The sequence below is a fragment of the Ornithorhynchus anatinus genome, chromosome 17 (assembly GCF_004115215.2).
Source record: "Ornithorhynchus anatinus isolate Pmale09 chromosome 17, mOrnAna1.pri.v4, whole genome shotgun sequence".
NCBI classification, from domain to species: domain Eukaryota; kingdom Metazoa; phylum Chordata; class Mammalia; order Monotremata; family Ornithorhynchidae; genus Ornithorhynchus; species Ornithorhynchus anatinus.
This window is the reverse complement of record NC_041744.1, coordinates 37,077,172-37,098,069: the sequence shown is the minus strand read 5'-3', so window position 1 is coordinate 37,098,069 and position 20,898 is coordinate 37,077,172. Positions and strand designations below refer to the sequence as shown.

At 53.3% G+C, this 20,898-nt stretch overlaps 1 protein-coding gene across 1 annotated transcript in view; it reads right to left on the bottom strand.

Annotated features, from left to right (window-relative positions):
* NECTIN3 (nectin cell adhesion molecule 3) overlaps positions 1-15,753 on the bottom strand; it is a gene marked incomplete at its 5' end in the record, with an annotated part of 62,108 nt that extends 46,355 nt beyond the window's left edge. Inside the window, one exon of the mRNA XM_029081834.1 lies at positions 15,690-15,753. Coding sequence (XP_028937667.1) covers positions 15,690-15,753 — 64 coding nt within the window. The remainder of the gene's footprint in view (positions 1-15,689) is intronic.
* Positions 15,754-20,898: the final 5,145 nt, after the last annotated feature.

The following is a 20,898-nucleotide window of genomic DNA, read 5'->3' as shown; positions in this document are numbered from 1 at the left end:
AGTTCCAGCGAACGGCTCTTACAATGTTCCTTAATTTCTACCGTTTCAGGTTTTCAATATGCCGGTTTTGACTTTACAACACAGCCTCCTTTTTGGTACAAGCTCCGTTTGCTACCTACAGTATCCCATCAGATAGGGTGGGGAGCGTGCACCCAGGAACCACAGCAATGTAGGGATGCAATTTTAAAAGCTGTAAAGAGAGGGGGCAGGAGGGCAGAGAGGGAGCATCTTGGGGGGGTTGGGGAGTGTTTTCTGAAGCTCAAGATGGGGGTGCAATTAGCATCATAGGCGTCTGGTTGGTTGAAGAAGTTGTCCGAGGGGTCTGTCGATTCTACCAATCCCGAGGCGAAGGGGTTGAACTACAACGTGGCGTCGCCTCCCCCTCCGAGTCACATGATGCAATCTGATGCCAGCCTAGTGCCCGCCCCAACATACGGCCCGGTTCGTGATGCCAACCCTCCTTGCTGGTCAGAGGATGCAATCTGACATGCGGCCCCAGTGCTCCTCGCTGCTGGCCTTGGGGGACGGAGGGCAGAGAACATGTCTACCAACTCTGTTATACTCTATTCTCCCAAGCTTAGTACAGTGCTCTGCACTCAATAGCTCTCAATAAATACCACTGATTTATAATTTTTTATATAGACAGAAAACCAGCATGAGAAGCAGCATGGCGTAGTGGATAGAGCATGGGCATGGGAGTCAGGTCATGGGTTCTAATCCTGTCTCCTCCATTTGTCTGCTGGGTGACCTTGGACAAGTCACTTCACTTCTCTGGGCCTCAGTTATCTGTAAAATGGGGATTGAGACTGTGAGCCCTGCGTGGGACAGGAACTTATGTCCAACCCGATTTGCCTGTATCTACCCCAGTGCTTAATATGGTGCCTAGCACATAGTAAGTGCTCAACAAATACCACATTATTATTATTCTTGCAAGTGTTTTTCCTGCTTTTCCTGCTCTGGACTGACAAGTGGGGAGATGGACCTCAGGCAGAACGAACCCTCCCAAGGAGCTGGGAGAGACCCACTTGCATCGGCAGCACCCCAGACCTGGATCCCACCGGCCATGGGAGTCAGACTCAGAGTCATCTGTGACATGCCCAAGACCCCGCAAGTCGGCCTGGGCTCCTTCCCGCTGAAGCTTCAGAGGAAGACCCGCTTCCCTCTTCCCGGGGACCCCGGGGAATTCCCCCAAGGAATTCAAGCTACTAGAAGATCGCTACCAGAAGATCAATCGTTAGCCACTAAAAAGTGCACGATTGTCATAGCACCTCGAAGGATTTCGCTCGAATAACGTTTCTTGCCGTGAAGTGCGTCAAACTGCTGTAGAACCGCTTCCTCAGCTGAGACTGCGAGCCCCAGGTGGGACAGGGACTGTGTCTGACCTAACTTAGATCTACCCCAGTGCTTAGAACAGTACTTTACACAGAGAAAGTGCTTAACAGATACCACAGTTTTAAAAAAATAACTCATTAGGACTTACTTCCAACAAAGAAACGGCCAGCTATGCTACTGCGACTCGATGTAGCTATATATTACTGGAGCTCTCTTACTCATTTCACTTGAGTTAGCGTACAGCGCTGGGTCACTTTGGAAGAAATAGGATATCTGACCGTGGTTCGGGGATCGATGGCCCATTTAGGACATCGTCGCTACAAGGAGATTGGTTCCGACCCAGAACAATCTGACTCTAGGTGCAGTTTTCAGGAAGCGATTTGGGTGGGAAGTCCGAGGCCACACTGGAAAGCCAAGCCATCTTCTTGGACCCTCGGGGGGTTAGGGGGCAGTGGGGAAGGGGGAGGGCACGAGTCCTTCCACGTAGCAAAGTCAAAGGAAAGGTGACACTACAAGCTTAATCTGGATAAGGAGAAGCGCTCGTTCATTCGACTCTCCTAAGAGACAGATTGGATGAAAGGATGAACCATGTCAGCAGGTTCCATCCACTTTGTAATCTCGTAAGGGGATAACCGGAGATCGTCGCATTTAATCCAGCCCTTGCCGGCAGTCAGAAGTCCTGAGTTGTGGTTACAGCTGCTCCTCGTAGCAAACAGACCCGGGATTCCTTATATAAACCCGTTTATCCACAAGAACCAGGCGTGATAAAAGTGTGGCAGAGATAGCCCTGGGCCTGTATGGGGCTGGCTTATTTATAATCCAGATAGAGAAGATTCAAAGGAGTACGCTCAATCTGCCAGAGTCAAAAGGAGAAGAGCCAAACGTCTCAATTTAATTCAGCTTTTCTTACTCTGCGGGTCATTGGCCCTTACGCCGCGCATCTGTATGTTGGTCTGTTTCCCAGGCACACTGAAGGAAAGGCATCATGTCATCCTGTGTCCTCAGGTCTTCTCCCCAGCTCCTTCGATGCTTGCCCGACCCAGCTGGACATGGCCATGTGCGAGAAGCACGGGAGAGCGGTGGTGGCCACTGTTTTGAGTAGCTGCTGCTTGCCGGAAAGGGTCAAACAAGCATTTCCCTGGGGTCTCCGCTGGCTGGCATTTTTTCCTTCAGTACTTTACGAACTCCATTATACTGTACTTTCCCAAGTCCTTAGTGTGATGCTCTGCACACAGGAGGCACTCAGTAAATACCATTGATGGACTGATAGACTGATCGGAAGGGAAGGAAGGGGCAGGGAGACACTCAGCTCTGGCCTCTGGATAGGAAGAAATGTGCAGGAATCAAAGCTAAATTTGGACTCCCACTGGCACAGACAACCCTCCAAGGCCCAACTAAGTTTGAGAGGCTGACTGAAGAGCAAGTGAGCACATTCTTACTACTAAGACACTGACATAGTCTCTTGCATGTAGGTAGTACTTATCGAGTGCCCACTTGGTACGGGGCGGTGTATGAGACGCTTGGGAAATACAGAACTGATGCTCTTATAGAAGATCAATGAAATGCAGAGGGGAGTCAAATGTTATGGGGTCTTAATGGCTTTCCCAGGGACCAGTTTTTTCATCCAGGTACAACTTAAGGCGGAAACCAGGCCGACTAAGATACAGGAGGCCTTTAAAATAAAATCCGTCTTGCCCCCAAAATGAGTTTAGCTTTACTCTCGTCCTCCTGTGTGTGTGTGTGTGTTTATGTGTGTCTCCAGTAGTGAAGAGTTTCCACACTTCAGGTCTGATCACCACCCCAACCCCAATCCAAAGGTCTTCAGAAAAGGCTTTTTTGGACTCAGCTTCCCCAGGAGCTTGCATTATTTCACTGGGGCAGATGGCAGCCATGTTCCCCTCCTATGTTGACCCACATCTACGGGGTCTGGAGCTGTCCTGGCGCGATGAGGCAGACAGGCTCCACTCGAGCAGCCAACTTTGTCGGTGTGGAACGCATGGGAGGTCTCCATTAAAGACCTCGGAGAAGCAGCATGGCTTAGTGAATAGAGCACAGCTCTGCCACAACTTTGCTGTGCAACCTTAGGCAAGTCGCTTCACCTCTCTGATACTCGTTTCCCTCATTTGTAAAACGGGGATTAAGACTGTGAACGCCATGTGGGACAGGGACTGTGTCCAACCTGATTAGCTTTTATCTATCCCAGTACAGTGCCTGGCATATGTAGTAAACGCTTAACAAGTACCTTCGAGAAATGTACATGCCAACACAGGCTGCTGGATACACTCAAAAAGATTCCACGGCGGTCTTCCGGAGATGCTTCCGGGGAGGAGGTCCAGCCCCCGGCACGCACAGCCTCGGGCTCCCAACCCAACACCAGCTCCAACCCCGCAATTTAGACTGTGAGCCCCGTGTGGGAGAGGGACTGAGTCCAACTCGATTATCTTGTATCTACCCCAGTGCTCAGTATCGTGCCTGGCGGATAGTAAGTGTTTAAGAACCATAAAAAAAGAAAAAGAAAAGAAAATGGTCAATTCGCCTCTGGATGAACTAAACGGTTAATTTCAACAGGCCGAGATTTGTGAGTGGACTAAAGGACAATCGTTTGGTAGGGACATTTTTAGAAGTCGTTGTTCCTACTTTCAGAAAAACAGCAGGGAGGGCAGATGACCCAGTGAATGGAGAGTTGGATGGGGCTCCCCGGGTTGGCATCAACATTATCTTCAGCTTCAAAGTGGCCGGACCGGGCCTCTTTCTTCTTAAATGCTGCCCTCTACTGGGTTCGACGTCGCTCGGAACGGGAGATGCCTTCTCAGAGCGGGCAGCGGGCTTGAGAGGCGACTGCTGGGCACCGTGCGAACGAAAGCTTCCCGTCGTCTTTCTGGGCCTCTCTGCAGCACGCCTCCCCCCGCCCTCCCGCCCCCCAGCCCCTCTACCATGCTCTGAACAGAGAACGGCGGCTGCCGCTTTCCCCGGAAACGACACTAAAAGAAACGGTTAAAATTCTAAAGTCCACGTGGAAGTTAACTACCAGACTTGACCCTATGCTTCCTTCCCTCTAGATTGTAAGCTCGCTGTGGGCAGGGAACATTTCATTCGACTCTGTTTACACTGTTCTCTCCCAACCACTTAGTCCAGGGCGCTCAATAAAAACGACCGATTGATTTCCACTGACCTTCAAAACTCAAGGAATTGGACATTATAACGGTTCTATTCTGGGGTCCACTTTGAGTATTGGGACTACCTTCAAATACCGCTTCGCCTCCCTAAGCGCTCTTAGATGGTTCTATGAACTTAGAGGATTATGCAAAAGAGCATCACAGGAAGTATAGTTTTCCATAGGAGATCACGTAAATTGTCTCAGTGGGTTCTCGGGATCCAAAAGAAAGAAGCAGCGTGGCCCAGTGGATAGAGCACGGGTCTGGGAGTCAGAAGGACCTGGTTTCTAATCCCGGCTCTGCCACTCGTCTGCTGTGTGACCTTGGGCAAGTCACTCACTTCTCTGTGCCTCAGTTACCTCCTCTGTAAATTGAGGATTAATAACACTGATGGGATTTGTTAAGCGCTTAACTATGTGCCAAGCAGTGTTCTAAGCGCTGTAATACTGTGAGCCCCATGTGGGACATGGGCTGAGTTCAATCTGATTAGCTTGTATCTACCCCAGTGCTTAATACAGTGCTGGACATATAGTAAGAAAAACAAAAAAGGACCCAAACCACAGAAATAATATTTTAAGTGAAAAAAAACCACACACACTCAGAGTCTACCTATTCTGTTATATTGTAAGCAGTGCGGCCTAGTGGATACGGCACGGATTTGGGAGTCAGAAGGACCTGGGTTTCGATCCTGATTCCGCAGCGTGTCTGCTGTGACACCTTGGGCAAGTCACTTCACTTCTCTGGGTCTCAGGTACCTCACCTGTAAACTGGGGATTAAGAGTGTGAGTCCCATGTGGGACAGGGACAGTGTCCAACCTGATTAACTTGCATCTACCCCAGTGCTTAGAACAATGCTTGGTACAGCATAGTAAGCACTTAAGTATCATTCGGGAGGAGGGGTCTGTGTGTGCGTCTGTATAAATCTGAACAGTAACTAACTCGGGCCCTGCAGGTCCTGAAAGTGCCCATGACCCAGAACATGATGTGCCCTGTTCAAAAGTTCCCAGCCGCAGCCTTCCTTTATCACTAAAGGCGAGTGCGCTGAGAGGAATTCCAATTCAATAAGATGACTGCAGAAAACCACTCCACGGTGAGGGGACCGCAGTCTAGAGAACAGGCCCCAAGCCCGCTAGGCATGAGGATTAAAATCTGGTCCGGATTCGACGACTGCGACCGCCTTCTTCCAGACCTCCCTGCCTCCAGCCTCTCCCTTCTTTAGTCCATATTTCGATCGGTCGTATATATCGAGCACTGTGTGCACAGCACCGTGCTAAGTTCTTAAATCCATTCTTCACTGTGTATCATTTTTTCTTAAACATCACTCTCAGCATAATTCCTAGCTCCTCAAAAATCTCCGGTGGCTGGTTGCCCATCCATCTCTGTATCAAGGAGAAACTCCTGACCTCTGGCTTTCAGGCACTCCATCAGCTCTCTCTCCGCTACTTATCTTTACTCCTCTCCCATGGCAACTCAACCTGGACACCTAACTCCACCCTCATTCCTGGGCCTTGTTCTCTTCTCCCTCACCACTGACTTCTCGCTCAGTTCCTCCCTCCTGCCTGAAGCTCTCTCCTTCTTCACTTCTGAGAGACCATCCCTCTCTCCCATCTCCTCTAGAAAGGCTTCCCTGATTAATCTCTCACGGCCTAGTGGAAAGAGCACGGGCCTGGGAGTCTCTGCCCCTTGTCCGCTGTGTGACTGCGGGCAAGTCACTTCACTTCTCTGTGCCTGAGTTTCCTCATCTGTAAAATGGGGATTAAGACTGTGAGCGCTAGGTGGGACAGCCACAGTGTCCAACCTGATGATCTTGTATCTACCCCAGTGCTTAACACAGTGCCTGGCACATAGTAGGCACTTAACAAATACTATCATTATCGGCCCAACCTATGCCCTTCCCTCCTGTCACTTCTGCACTTCCATCCACATAGGTACTCACCCCTCCCCTTCTCTCTCCACAGCACTTACTGTAGGTATCTCTCTTCAAACTTTGAGGTCTTCCCCTACCCGTAATCTAGTTTAGTGTCTGTCCCTCAGGCTACACTATAAACTCCTTGAGGATAGAGATCAGGTATGGTAAATCTATTGTACTCTCCCAAGGGCTCTGCCCACAGTAAGTATGGAATCAATATCACGGATTGATTTACAGTTACATATACAGATGACGTTCCTTGAAAATGCCACTGTCTGGTGGACGGCATCTGATTCGCCCGGTACAAGTTAGGATTAGGGGTCGTCTCAGAACGTCTAGTAAGAAGCTCCCTTCTGTTCCCACGATATATTGTTAGACACCCCTAAATTACTGTTTAATCTTCAGTACAGTCATTCAAAGCATGGCACCCTGTCTTCACATGAATATTTTGTAGGGTGACCTCTGAGTTGGAATCCATTCAAAACCACCGGAGCACCCAATATAAAACAGACCCCCAACCAAGAGGGGACAGAGCAGCGAAACCTAGACTGTAAGCTCATTGTCGGCAGGGAATCTATTTTGTATTGTACTCTCCCCAGCCCTTAGTACAGTGCTCTGCACACAGTAAACACTCACTAAGAGCACTGTACTAAGCACTTGGGAAAGTACATGTATTGGTTGGCAGCCCCACTGCCCCATCCTGCACTGCGGCTAGGAGCAGCACAGCCTGGTGGAAAGATCCTGGGCATGGGAGTCGGAGGATCTGGGTTCCAATTCCGGCACCACTGGTCTGCTGTGTGATCTTCGGCAAGTTACTTCGCTTCTCTGGGCCTCGGTTCCTTCATCTATAAAATGGGGATTCCCCACCTGTTCTCCCTCCTACTTGGACAGGGAATCCCATACGGGACCTGGTGATCTTGTATCTACTCCAGTGCTCAGTACAGTGCCTGGCACGCAGTAAGTCCTTAACAAAATGCCACAATTATTATTATTATTCTAGACATCCAGAGGTGTGGTCAGAGCTGTACCATCCCACATACCTAACTCTCCTTCCAAGTATCACTCCCCACATTACTGTCGGCTCCCGTGCAAGAAGAAAGTGCCGCCCTCCTGCTTTTCCAAAACTCTCCTGGAGGATCAAGGTGAAAGTGTACACAAGTCCACACTTCTAGGATTAGCTCATCACTGCTCGACACAGAATTCATAGTGAAGCCTTGAAGATCAATGTAATTTTCACAACTACTGGGAAATTACATTCAAGTCTTTACCAGATGTCTAAGTTGTACTGAATAAGTGGCTCCAGGGTGAAAAATGGCATCAAGAGAATGTATTGAGTACCTGTGTGCCGAACACTGTACTCTTGTGCCTGGGAGATTATTCGCTCTTTCAGTCGTATTTATTCAATTGTATTTTTTGACATCTTACTGTGTGCAGAGCACTGTACTGAGTGCTTGGGAGAGTACAATATAAAAGACACAATAATGGAATAAGCTTAAATAACGAGCTTAACGAGCTCGCAGTCTAGGCTGCACATATAGGCATTTATTCGCACCGCCCTCAACCCCACAACACTTATGTACACACCTATAAATTATAACTAATAAACTAGTCCTTTATATTAATGTCTAGAGGGAACATGGGCAGGAAACAAATCTGTCAACTCTGCTGCACTGTATTGTCTCATGAGCTTAGGACAGTACTCTGCACAAAGTAAGCCCTCAAGAAATAGTCATTCATTCAATTATATTTATTGAGTGCTCACTGTATGCAGAGCACTGTACTAAGCGCTTGGAAAGTACAATTCAGCAATAAAGAGAGACAATCCCTGCCCACGTGGGGCTTACAGTCTGGGATGGGGGGGAAGAGAGACAACAAAACAAATAAATAGGCATCAATATAAACAAATAGAATTATTGCTATACACATATATACATAAGTGCTGTGGGGCAGGAGGGAGGAGAGCAAAGGGAGAGAGTCGAGGTGATGGGGAATAGAGGGGGAGCTGAGGAAAAGGGGGCTTTTGAATGAATTAATTAATGGGATAGTACACTAGTGGTAGATGATTCAATCCCTGATCTCAAAGAGCTTCCAGTCTAGCGGGGAGATGGACACAAAATTGCAGGCAGGAAAAAGAAGAGGAGGGAAAGATGGATCTTTGGATGAGTGAGTGCTTAAATAATAGAATATTTAAGGTTAAATGAACAGACGTGCCCTGGGTGCCTGCAACAAAGGCCTCAACATGGGATGTGGGGAGGAGGGAAATTAAAATCAGGGAAAGTCCCCCAGAGGAGGAGAGACTTCCGAAGGGCTTTGAAGGCACAGAGTGCTGGAATCTGGCAGATTTGAGTGGGGAAGGAGTTCCAGACAGGAGGGTGGACATAAGCAAGGAGGCGGGAGAGGCAAGAACGAGGCCCAGTGAGCAGGCTGGTTTGGAAAGACTGACGTGGACAAGCTGCGGTGTAGTGGGCTAAGAGAGGGGCTAAGAAGACTGGGAGAGAGCCGGCCGAGTGGCTGAAAGCCAACGGTCGGGAGTTTCCGCTCCAAGTGGAGAAGGATGGATAATAGTTGAGGGCTTCTGAGGAGTGCAGAGACGGGTGTTGGAAAAATGACCGGGGCAGTAGGATGGTTGGAGGAGGGGGAGGCTGGAGGCGAGGAGGCCGGCAAAAGGGCCGCTGATACGGTTGTCTAGTGGGGCTCTGGCGAGTGCCAGGCCTGAGGGTGGGGAGGCCGATGGGATGGAGAGGAAGGGGAAGATCCCGGGAATGTCGGGGAGGGAAAAACCGACTGGATTTAGTAACAGGACGAATATGAGAGTTGAAAGATAGGGAGAAGTCAAGAACACTACCGAGGTTGTGGGTTCAGAGACTTCCCCTTCCCTTCCCAATCCTCGCTGCCCAGACATAGTCGACACCCTTCCCACCCACCCCCCTTCCTCGGGGGTGGGGTGCCACTCCCCGCCGGTCCTCCGAGCCCCTCCATCACACGCCTTTCGGGGGGACTCCCTCTGACAGCGGAGTCGATCTCCCTCACAGGGAGGCCTGCGACAATTCACCCACTAACTATGGACATGCAAACCTGATCCAAGGCCCCCAGAGTTGGCTTGGGGGGACAAAAAAAAAGCCCAGGGATGGGAGGTGAGAGACCTGGGTTCTAATTCCAGCTCCGGTACCGGCCTGCTGGGCGACCTTGGGCAAGTCATTTAACTTGTCGGTGCCTCAGTTCCCTCCTCAGTTAAATGGGCATTAAATATTCGCATGGGCCGTGGGGGGTGGGAAAGGACTGTATCTGATCTCATTATCCTGAATCTACCCCAAAACCTAGCACATCAGCGCTTATCAAACAACGCAATCATTAATACTAGTCGTTCGTGTTTAGATGTCTGACTTGCCACCATTCGGTAAAAAGATTATAAACAGTCAAAAGGGGTACAAGTTCCTTCAGATTGAAACTGCCACCTATTAAATATTAAAGCAAGCTGCAATACATATTAATGCAGGCAAATCAAGAAATCTAATTAGCCCACTGCTTTTCAAATGTACGCCCCCATTTGTAACTTTCCAAGTCGAGACAGAATACGGCGGGTTCTAAGAGTGATACCAGCTCCACCGGCTTCCCTAGACCCGGGCTATTAAAAGTCACACGAGGCAGCAACGGGCAAGTTTCTTCATCCTTTTCTCCTCAGATTCATTTTGCAGAGTCCCCTAAATCAACTGTATTTTCCGAGAGCTAACTGTGTGCAGAGCACTCTACTAAGTGCTTGGGAGTTCAACCCAATAGAGCTGGTAGGCAAAATCTCTGTCCTGAAGGGAAGTGGGGTGGCCTGGTGGAAAAGAGCCCAAGCCTGAGAGTCAGAGGGCCTGAATTCTAAACCCGGCGCTGCCTGTTGTCTGGCGTGTGACTTCGGGCAAGTCGCTTCACTCCTCTGGGCCTTGGTTTCCTCGCCTCTAAAACAGACATTAAAAATCCTTCTCCTTCCTACTTAGACTGGAAGCCCCACGTGGGACAAGGATCGTGTCCAACCCGATGATCCTGTATCTACCCCAGCTCTTAGTATGGTGCCTGGCAACCAGTAGTAATTTAGCAATTGATTAAAGTACCACACTTCGGGAGCTCACAGTCTAGCAACCTCAAGCTGTTTCTCAGTCAGGTCCTCCCAGAGGCCGGCACCGGTCAGGTGTGGCTTTCAAACTTCGAGGTCCAAGGGTGAAGTGGTTGGATCCAAGCCTCAGCTGCCCTCACTTGGCACGCCACCGGAGAGCGTCTGCAGCCAAGTCCCACCACGGTGCCTCCCGGAGAGCTTCCGGCTTCTGGCTTCCTTCTGGGCCAGCTTCCACACAACAGAACACCACCTCCACCTTCTCTTTCCAAAGCCTTTCCCTCAATGACCTCACGCTGTCCTCAAAATATCCCTGGGAGCCAAGGAGAGGTGGTGAATACACCCATTTTACAGATATGGAAACTGAGGCCCAGGGAAGCTAAGAGAGGGGCCCAGAGGGGCCCAGCGGCAGGTTAACGGCTGCTCCGACCTGTGGGTAATCCGCTAGATCCACGGCACTGCCCTGGTTGGAGCGAGCGGCCCATTTAGGACAGGTAGAAGAGTGGCTGCCCTGGTTGGGGGGTGGGGGGAGGGGGACACCCCTGATGCCTTTTAAGGGCTCACCCTTCTAGGGGGTCCACTTTGGGGACTCAGTTCTCCAGTCCTTCTGTGCCGGAACTTAAGGAAACGTGTATGGGAACCTTTGGAAATCTCCTAGTGCACAATTTGGATTTCTGGGACGAGAAGCCCTCGGAATGCCCAGGCTTCGCATGCCTCCTCTCCTTCACCCTCCGCCACCGTAAGACACAAGAAATGCTCAGAACGTGTCAGACCAATGGGATGCCCAGTCTGAAATTCTTGCTCATCAGGTGGGGGCAACCGGTGGCTTGGAGGTCCAGCGTGGCCCAGGACGGAGGAAAAAGACCCCAGCCCCTCGTATCCCGGAGGCTGGCCCTGAGCCCCGGGCAGGGCCGGCCCCCACACTGGGCACACAATGGGTACAGGGATGGCAAGGTCACTGGAGCGTGGGGTCTGACCAGCCTGACACTCACCGACCCGTTGGAGCCGGGAGGGAGGAGGGGCGGCAGGGGAGATGTGCGGGGCAAGTTACTTTTCACATCCACGAGCAGCCCTGGCTCAATAGACAAGAGAAGTTTTGAGGGTCTGGCCTCTCCAGACCCCAGAGGCCTTTAAATGACATGTCCCTGGCAAGCCTAATTCTAGGGTGAGGGGTAGCTCCTTTACAGGGCTAGTCTGCCACTGCCAAAATGTACCAAGGATGCTCTCCACGGGGGAGGAAAGGGCGGTTCAAGTTTTGATTCAAATGTTTCTGCACAGACTCTGGCTGAGCTGAGTTCTGGGGGAGCAGTTTAAATCGCTATTTGTCCCTCTCCTTCCCCCGAGTGTAGAGAATCCACCCCAAGAGGAATGTGAATTTTTGAATACTGGGGCGCCAAACTGGCCTGGATTCTGATTCGGACCCACCCACCGACCAACTGGGTGGGGCTCGGGGCTTTCCAGCTAACCCGAACCCCTAAAAGGCTCATCCGCGTGGCCGTGACACTTGTTCGGCACCGGGGCTGCCAGTGGTGGAGGGTCTTCCTGGCCTCTCCCTGCCCAAGAAGGCCTGGTCCTGGGTGAAGAGGTCACAGCTGCCCTCCCCCAGAGTCTTGGTGATCTCCGGGACCCTCCCCGGGGCCCCCCTTAAACCACCCTCTTTCTTGGCTCCTCCCTCAAGAGGATATGGATTCATACAGCTTCTCTAAATGAACTCAGTCGCAGTCGGGGCCCATGCGATCTTAACCTGCTAGTGCCCTGTCCCATCCCCCCTGCCCACCCCTATTTCCCCCCCCCCCCCAAACAGCAGGGCGGGGGGGTGAGTCCGCAGAGGACAGTACTCATTTTAAACAAACGGCCAGTGCTTTCCAGACATCAAGTGCCTTCTGTACTCTCTCAACAATACTAATTGATGATGACAAAAGAGTTCTAGAAGGCTACCACATCAGATGATTCTGCAAGAGAATACAAATGATTCAGTTCACTTCATATTTGAGAATGTTGAACAAATATTTTCGGTTCTGCCACTAGCTCAAGAAAATGCATCCAAACGATCGCAGCAGATCTTAGGCCACCTTCCCTCCGAAACGCCTGATAGAGAAAGGGATTGTTCGAGTGGCACTACAATTTTTTTTTTTTCATTTTATTAACCAACCGTTTCCTTTGCCCAAACTGCTTAGCTGAGGGAATCGGGCAGGCAAATGAGTAAATTAGTTCATTTGCACTGCCCGAGCGGAGCTGCGTGGCCAAATGAAAACATAAAATACGGGAGAAAAGCATAGCGAGGACTCTGTATTAACTAAAGCCTCAAACTTACGAGACACGCAAAGAAATGATCGGACGTACCTAAAATTTAGCTAGAAGAATCCTTTTCGACATGGAAACCTCAAAGAATGCGGATGTTGACGACAAATCAATACAGTACAAATACACACCAAGCCTGGCTTTGTACACAACACATTCTGCATGTCACACCAACTAATAACCTGAGAAAAAACCAAGGCTCCCAAACTGACCAAGAACCCATTAGTCACATCTAAACCCTTCTCAAAAATTGAGTTTTAAGATGAAGAAAGGTTGATGGAAAAACCCTGTCAGAAGAGCTGAAAAATGAGGGTGCCAAAACACTCGGTCAGAGCCAAAAAGAGATTGGACGGAAGAGCAAGGCGGTCTTACACCGCTAGCGTCTGAATGCCCACGGGAGAGCCTCACTAACTTCAAATTGGAGACGAAAAGTCCAGAAGAGAAAAATCACATTGGTTGACTGGGGTACAGGCATTTTAAATTCAAGTTCATGTAGTGAAAAGCAACATCCCCCCCGCCCCTCCAAAATATAAATAGCTGGGGTCATTTTTTTTTTTAATTTCTCTCCTGACTACACTCCCTTTAAAAAACAATCAATAATACGTGCAGACAAACGTGGTTCTGTAAAAAATACCCAAGAAATAGTTCTGCAAGTCCCCTTCCAGCCTCTCTGGCAGGAATCAGAAAGCGGCACTGCAATCCGAGGAGGGCTTTGCCTAGTTTAGCTCCACTGTTTCTCAGACAAAGATTATGGCACCTCGGCCCCGGCACCTTCCCGGCTCATGTTCCACCCATCGGCCTCTGATTCCAGAATCATTCATCCCGGCTTCGGCCTGAAAAGGGGTCAGCCCAACACACTCGCTCAGGGAATGCATTTCCAAGGCAATACACACTGTAGTGCTGTAATCTGATTTTTATGTCTCGGGTCCAAGCCCACTATCACGTTACAGAAGCAAGACAAGGGGCGAAGGGACAAGGGGCGAAGGGACAAGGGGCGAAGCCCCCAGGGCCCTGCGGCAGCTCGAGGCAGAAATCCAGCACTGGGGGGGGGGGTATTTACTGAGCGCCGAGCACTGTGCTGAGTGCAGAATTCGGGAGCGACCGCCGCCAGCTCCTTAGTGCAGGGGGCACAACGGAATCAGGAGTGGAAGAGCGGGCAGGGAACGCGTCTGCTCCTTCTGTTATTCTCCCAGGCGCTTAGGACGGTGCTCAGCACAGAGGGAAGCGCTCACTAAACATCCCTGACTGCTACCTGACATTGACTCTCCCCCCCCGGGGGAAAGCCCTACTGAAGGCCCAACTCCTCCGAGGGGCCTTCCCGGACTAAGCCCCGCTTTTCCTCATCTCCCACTCCCTCCTGCGTGGCCCTGCCTTGCTCTCTTTCCTCTTCCCCCCCTCCCAGCCCCACAGCACCGATGTACATATGAGTAATTTCATTTATTTGCACTGCCGCCTTCCTCCCTCCGGACCGTCAGCTGGGGGTGGGCGGGGAATGTCACTGTTGATCGTTGCACAGAGTGTTCTGCACACAGTGGAGGCTCGATGGGTAGGAATGGACGAAGCAAGGCCGGCACCATGGTGACCATCCGACCCAGAAACCTCGTAGGTCCCCTCCATCCTGACACGCCCAGCTCCGGCCGCCAGGATTCTCCCTTTTCCCAGCCAACGTCGGGATCGGGCCAGGCTCTTCCTGCTCCTTGGGCACGCCACAGCCTTCCCCGCGGCTCCGGATTTCGGGAAAGGGATCGTTGGGAAAAACCGGGGCATCGGCGAAGGGGGCTCGAATCCCCCCAGGGCACGGCCCGGTCCTCCCGAAGCCCCGGCAGGCCTGGAAAACAACTCTCCTGGAAAACAAAACTCTTCGCATCGCCCCAACCTGCCACTCCCAAAGGCACCCCGCTCCGTCCCCCATTCATTCCTATTTACCGAGCGCTTACTGTGTGCAGAGCGGCGCGCTGAGCGCTCACTGCCGGCCAAGCGCTCGGGACAGTGGGCTCCAACGACCGGCGGCCACCTCCCCTGCTCACCGCGAGCTGACGGCCAAATCACGCCCCGTCAATCGGCCACTCGGTCAGCGGTACTTACTGGACGCTTAACGGGCGCGGAGCACTGCGCTGGGCGCTGAGGAGAGTGCGTTCCAACCACCGACGGCCCCCTTCCCCGCCCTCCGCGGGTTCACGGTCAAATCACGCCCGTCAGCCAACCACTCGGGCGGGGCAACTTACTGGACGCTTAATGTGTGCGGAGCACTGCGCTGAGCGTTGAGGAGAGTACGCTCCCCCCCTCCCCCCCCAACCAACGGACGGCTTCCCTGCCCACCGCGAGCTCACGGTCAAATCACGCCCGTCGACCAGGCAATCGGTGCAACTTACCGGAGGCCCGACGTGCGCGGAGCACTGTGCCGGGCGCTTAGGAGAGCGCGCTCCAACAGCAAATCGCGCCCGTCAATCCCCCCCTCCCTCCATCAGCGCTACTTCCTGGACGCTCCCACCCTCCCAAAGCCACCCACCGCAGAAGAAAGGGATGTGTGCGTGTGCAGGGGTCTTTTTTTTTTGTTCCTTCGGCAGCCTTTAGCGAGCGCTTGCTAGGTGCGGGGCGCTCGGAATGTCCAAACCAACGGAAGCCCCCGGAGCTCCCGACGCGGGCCGGGCGGCGCTCCGCACAGGGTGGGCGCCGGCTGGACGGGCCGGAGGGCGGCACGGACGAAGGGGACAATCGGGGGCCGGGGGGAGGTCGGGCTCGGACCGGCGGCGAGCAAGCAAGTGGGGCGGGTCGCACACGCCCGCGCGGGGAAAGTTTGCAGCCCAAGTGCGCGCGGCCAACGGCCCCAACGGCCGCCGCCCCCCCCCAGGACCGGCCCGGCCCGGCGCGGCGCGGCGCGGCGCGGAGCCCCTACCGTGCAGGCGGGAGCCGAGCAGCAGCCCCGGCAGCAGCGGGACGAGCAGCAGCAGCAGCGGCGGCGGCGGCGGCAGGGGCGGAGGGTGCGGGGGTCGGGGCCGGTGCGGGGCGGCGCGGGGGCGCGCGGGCCCAAGTTGGGGGTCCCCCGCTGCGGGCGGCGGCGGCGGCGGCGGCGGGGCTCCCCGCGGAGTCCGCGCCATCCCCCGCCGGCCCCAGCAGCCCCGCCGGCCCCGTCCTCCTCCTCCTCCTCGTCGTCGTCGTCCGCAGACACCGCGCGGAGCGCCGGCCGCCGCCCGCCCCGAACTCCCGGGAAGTGGGAGCGCGCCACCCCGCCCCGCCGCCGGGGGGGATGGGGAGGAAGGGCGGACCCTCCCCCCGGCCCCCGCCCCCCGGCCCCCTCCGGCCTCGCCCACTCCGCCGCGGGGGGCGCCGGCCCGGGGACGCCCCGGGACCGCCCCGGCCCCCCGGACCCCCGCCCTCCGCCGGCACCCCCGCCCTCCGCCCGGCCTCCGGAGCTCGCACGGCCGGTGGGAACGGGGGGTCGAGGCGGAGGCCGCCCGCCCCTCCCGGCGCCGCCCCCCGGCCTCCCCCCCGGGTGGGTTGGGAATGGTCTCGCCCGGCCCCGCCCCCCTCCTCCTTCTCCTCCTCCGGCCGTCCGCGCCGCCCCAGCGCTTAGTACAGTGCCGTGCACCGCGTAGGCGCTCGATAAAGAGGACGGGATGAACGAAGGCGGCCGGAGGGGAGGTGCCGCCCCCGTCCCTCCCGCTCCACGCCTGCCTCCCCTTCGACCGCCCGTCTCTCCCCAGCGCTCACCACAGCGCTTCGCACACATCACCCCGTCCCCTTCTCCCCCTCCCCCCCGCCCCTCCATAAGAATGAGGTCGGTATTTGTTAATGATAATCACGGTGGTATTAGATGGGGCGGGGATCGTCTCTATCCGTTGCCGAATTGTCCATTCCGAGCGCTTAGTACAGTGCTCTGCACGTAGCCAGCGCTCAGTAAATACGATCGGATTGAAGGTTAAACGCTTACTACGTGCGGAGCACGGTTCTAAGCGCTGGAGGGGGAATACGAGGTGATCAGGTGGTGCCACGTGGGGCTCACAGTCTTCATCCCCATTTGACAGATGAGGTCACTGAGGCCGAGAGAAGTGACTTGCCCCAACAGCGGGGTCGAGATTAGAACCCATGACCTCGGACTCCCAAGCCCGGGCTCTTTCCACTGAGCCACGCTGCTTCTCTGAAGCTGCTGTTAAAGCGCTTACTATGAGCCGAGCCCTGTTCTGAGCACGGGGGTAGATACAAGGGAATCAGGTGGTCCCACGTGGGGCTCACAGTCTTCATCCCCATTTGACAGATGAGGGAACTGAGGCACAGAGAATAATAATAATAATAATGTTGGTATTTGTTAAGCGCCCACTACGTGCCGAGCACTGTTCTAAGCGCTGGGGTAGATACAAAGTAATCAGGTGGTCCCACGTGGGGCTCACAGTCTTCATCCCCATTTGACAGATGAGGTCACTGAGGCCGAGAGAGAAGTGATTTGCCCCAAGGCACACAGCTGACAAGCGGAGTAGCCGGGAGTAGAACCCATGACCTCTGACACCCAAGCCCGGGTTCTTTCCGCTGAGCCACGCTGCTTCCTGGCGGAGTCTTCCCCACCCTCTGGATTCAGGCTCCTTCCTTGGCGTAACGGTAGAGCCCCGGCCTGAAAGTAGGAGGGACAAGCGTTCTAATCCCGCCTCGGCCACTTGCCTGCTGTGTGAGCTGGGGCGAGTCACTTCACTTCTCTGGGCCTCCATTCCCTCATCTGGAAAATGGGGATTGAGTTTGGGAGCCCCGCGAGGGACAGGGACTATGGTCGACCCCATTTGCTTGCGTCTACCTCAAGGCTTAGTACAGAGCTTGGCACATAGGAAGCCCCATTACTATTCTTCTCCCTCCCTGGCCGCCCTCCAATTCAGGCTGATCCATCTCCAACTGTCCCCTGGCTCAGGCCGATTGTTTCCCAAGCAGCCCCTGATTGGGGCTGATTCTTCTTCTCCCGCCCTGCCATCCCCCTAGTTCAGGCTGATCAATAATAATAATAGTAATGATAATAATGGTGGTATTTGTTAAGCGCTTACTGTGTGCCAAGCACTGTTCTAAATGCTGGGATAGATACAAGGTAAGCAGGTTGTCCCACATGGGGCTCACAGTCATAATCCCCATTTTACAGATGAGGGGATTGAGGCACAGAGAAGTTAAGTGACTTGCCCAAAGTCACCCAGCTGACAAGTGGCGGAGGGGGGATTAGAACCCACGACCTCCGACTCCCAGGCCCGGGCTCTTTCCACTGAGCCACGCTGCTTCCCCGTGATTCTTCTCCGCCCCTTGACTGAGGCTCATTCTTCCCCTTTCCACCCTGACCAGCCCCCAACTCGGGCTGATTCTTCTCCAACCGCCACCCCCCACCCCCCAACCACCCTCTGGCTCGGGTCGATTCTTCCCCTCCTTTCCTCCCCCCTTTCAGGCTGTCCGTCCCTCTCCCCAGCTCTCCCAGGGACGTATGTCCCTCCCAGAAGGAGGTGGCCAAGAGTCGCCCCTAAAGCTGGCCCTTAGCAGATATGAGTCCAGGTCCAGGGTCATTTCAGTAATAGCCAAGGACCCCCCCCCCCATCTCCCCTCCCCCCTTCACCCGACCCTCTCCCCGGGCCATCCCGTCACCGGGAACCATATGCGAACTGCCTGAGCCCATGCCAAGCGGGTGGTGTGTTGCATAGCTGTAGGGACTGAAAAGGATTAGCGAGTTTTGTGCTTCACAAATGGATGACATGGAGATTTTTTTTTTAATGTATTGCCTCCATACTTGGCAAAATTGGATTACCAGCGTGCTATGATTATACTCTCCTCTGACCTATACAGGAGTGAGGGCAAGGGAGAGCAGTATTTATAGGTGTTTTATAGGCATTAACGGGGCACCACGCTGATGCTTTATATGCATGAGTACGATGTGTTTTACTACCAATAATTTGTATTTATATAGCATCTTTCAACCGATGATGTCAAAGCACTTGCTCCCTTCAAGAGAAAAGTGGAAATTATTCTTATCCGTATTTGAAAGCTGGGAAAGCCTTGGCTCAGGAAGGCTAAGTGCCTGGCAAAAGACCTGTGTGGCCTCATCTTCGTCAGTCGTAGGGATCGAGCGCTCACTCTGTGCAGAGCACTGTACTAAGCGCTTGGGAAGAGTGTTTAATGCACCACCGGGGTTCGGGACTCTAAGATGTCACCCTTCAGCACGGGTACTCGGATCCCTCTATAGTACACCAAAGTTTCCAAGATAAAGGCAATCTGTGATCTATGAGCTCTCTAGCTAGACTAGCTGCTTCCTTAAATCAATCAAGGGGTGTTTATAGAGCGCTTATCGTTTGCAGAGCACTGCGCTAAGCACTTGGGAGAATACAATGCAGTGCGGTACCATGCAAGTGGACGGTAGAATGTGTGAAATTCAGACCCTAGACCCTTTTATATTCCTGATTAAATTTGTTGATCCAGGGAAAAAAATTGGTATCTAATCTCTTATTTTACTCAAAGGCTAGAGTTATTGGTCACTTTTTTATTATTAACCTTCAGCTTTAGAATGATAAAGCTCTTCTGCCCCAGTCGAACTAGATAGCTTTCTGGACCGTGTCACCGCTGGTAGATTTTACATGTGGTAAAGTTTGGGACAAAATCACTTCACCTGTCATGTATTCCAGTCTCCCAACCCCTTGGTACATAGCTTTGCAAACATTAAGCGTTCAATAAATACCACTGGTTGATTGAGTGACTTCTCCCGGACACTTGGAGGCTCCAGACGGCTTCGAGTTTATTGTTCAAGTGTGCATGGAAAAGTGTCCGCTCATACAAGTACCTATAAAACGGTCTATTCTCAAACATACTGTAGCGTGTTCATCTAGATTTCAGTCATAGAGGCTGTCAATTAACAAGCCTCGTTAACTCTGAAGGGAAAAGCAAACAACAAAGTTTGGAGTTTTACTGTGGAAGGAAATTATTTCCAGTTCTGGATAGTCTGCATTCAGCTACGTAGTCGCAAATCGTTCCCAAACACTGAGTAATTAAAAGAATCTAAGCTATCCATTAGAGCAAGGGTCGACAAGCTAGGGCATTTGGAGGCGTATCTGGCTCTCCTGGCAGCTAAATGTGCTTCTCAAGCTGACCCTGGGGCCATGGAGGGGGTCAGGGTGGGGTGGGGTGGGGGTGGCCTCATCGAATACCCCACGTTGTCTGGTTCTTTGTGTCAGAGTTGGTAGACACGATCCCCGTGCATAAGGAGAAGCAGCGTGGCCTAGTGGATAGAGCGTGGGCCCGTAACTCAGAAGGACCTGGGTTCTAATCCTGGCTCCGCCACTTCTCTTCTGTCTAACCTTGGGCAAGCCGCTTAACATCTCTGGGCCTCAGTTCCCACATCTATAAAATGGGGAGTAAGATTACGGGCCCCATATGGTGTCCACCTGATTAGCTCGTAGATACCCCAGAGCTTAGAATAGCACCCGGCACACAGGAAGCACTGAACAAATTGGACACAAATCCCTGTCCCACGTGGGGCTCGCGGTCTCAATCCCCATTTTGCAGTTGAGGAAACTGAGGCATAGAGAAGTGAAGCGACTTGGGCAAGGTCGCCCAGCAGACGAGAGGCAGAGCTGGGATTAGAATCCATGACCTTCCGACCCCCAGGCCCGGGCTCTAGCCACTATGCCCTACTACCCCACTGCTAATGCTATGTCTACTCCTGCTGCATTTCTCCTCAGGCCCACCCAGGGGAGGCCTTCACGCCCCTCCCTGGCATCGTCCGGAGGGCGGGGAATCCCCAGCTGAGACCCGACGTTGGGCCACGGGCAGGGTAGGACCCGGGCGTCCTGCTCTGCGCTGGGAACAACAGGACCCCATTTATGACCGGACCTTCGCCTCAGGGACAGTGAGGGGTCCCGTCCCCCGCTGGGGGGTTCGGGCACCGAGGGACGGGTCACAGCGCTGATGCACAGGCCCGTCCGCGTGGGCGCTGCCCTCAAGCTTCCCTGGGATGAGGTAAGGCAAGGGGAAAGAGGCTCACCAGCTAGCTGTGAGCAGGGAATGTGTCCATTAGATTGTCGTGTTGTACTCCCAAGCGCTTGGTACAGTGCCTTGCCCATAGTAAGTGCTCAGTAAATACCACTGATTCCTTGATT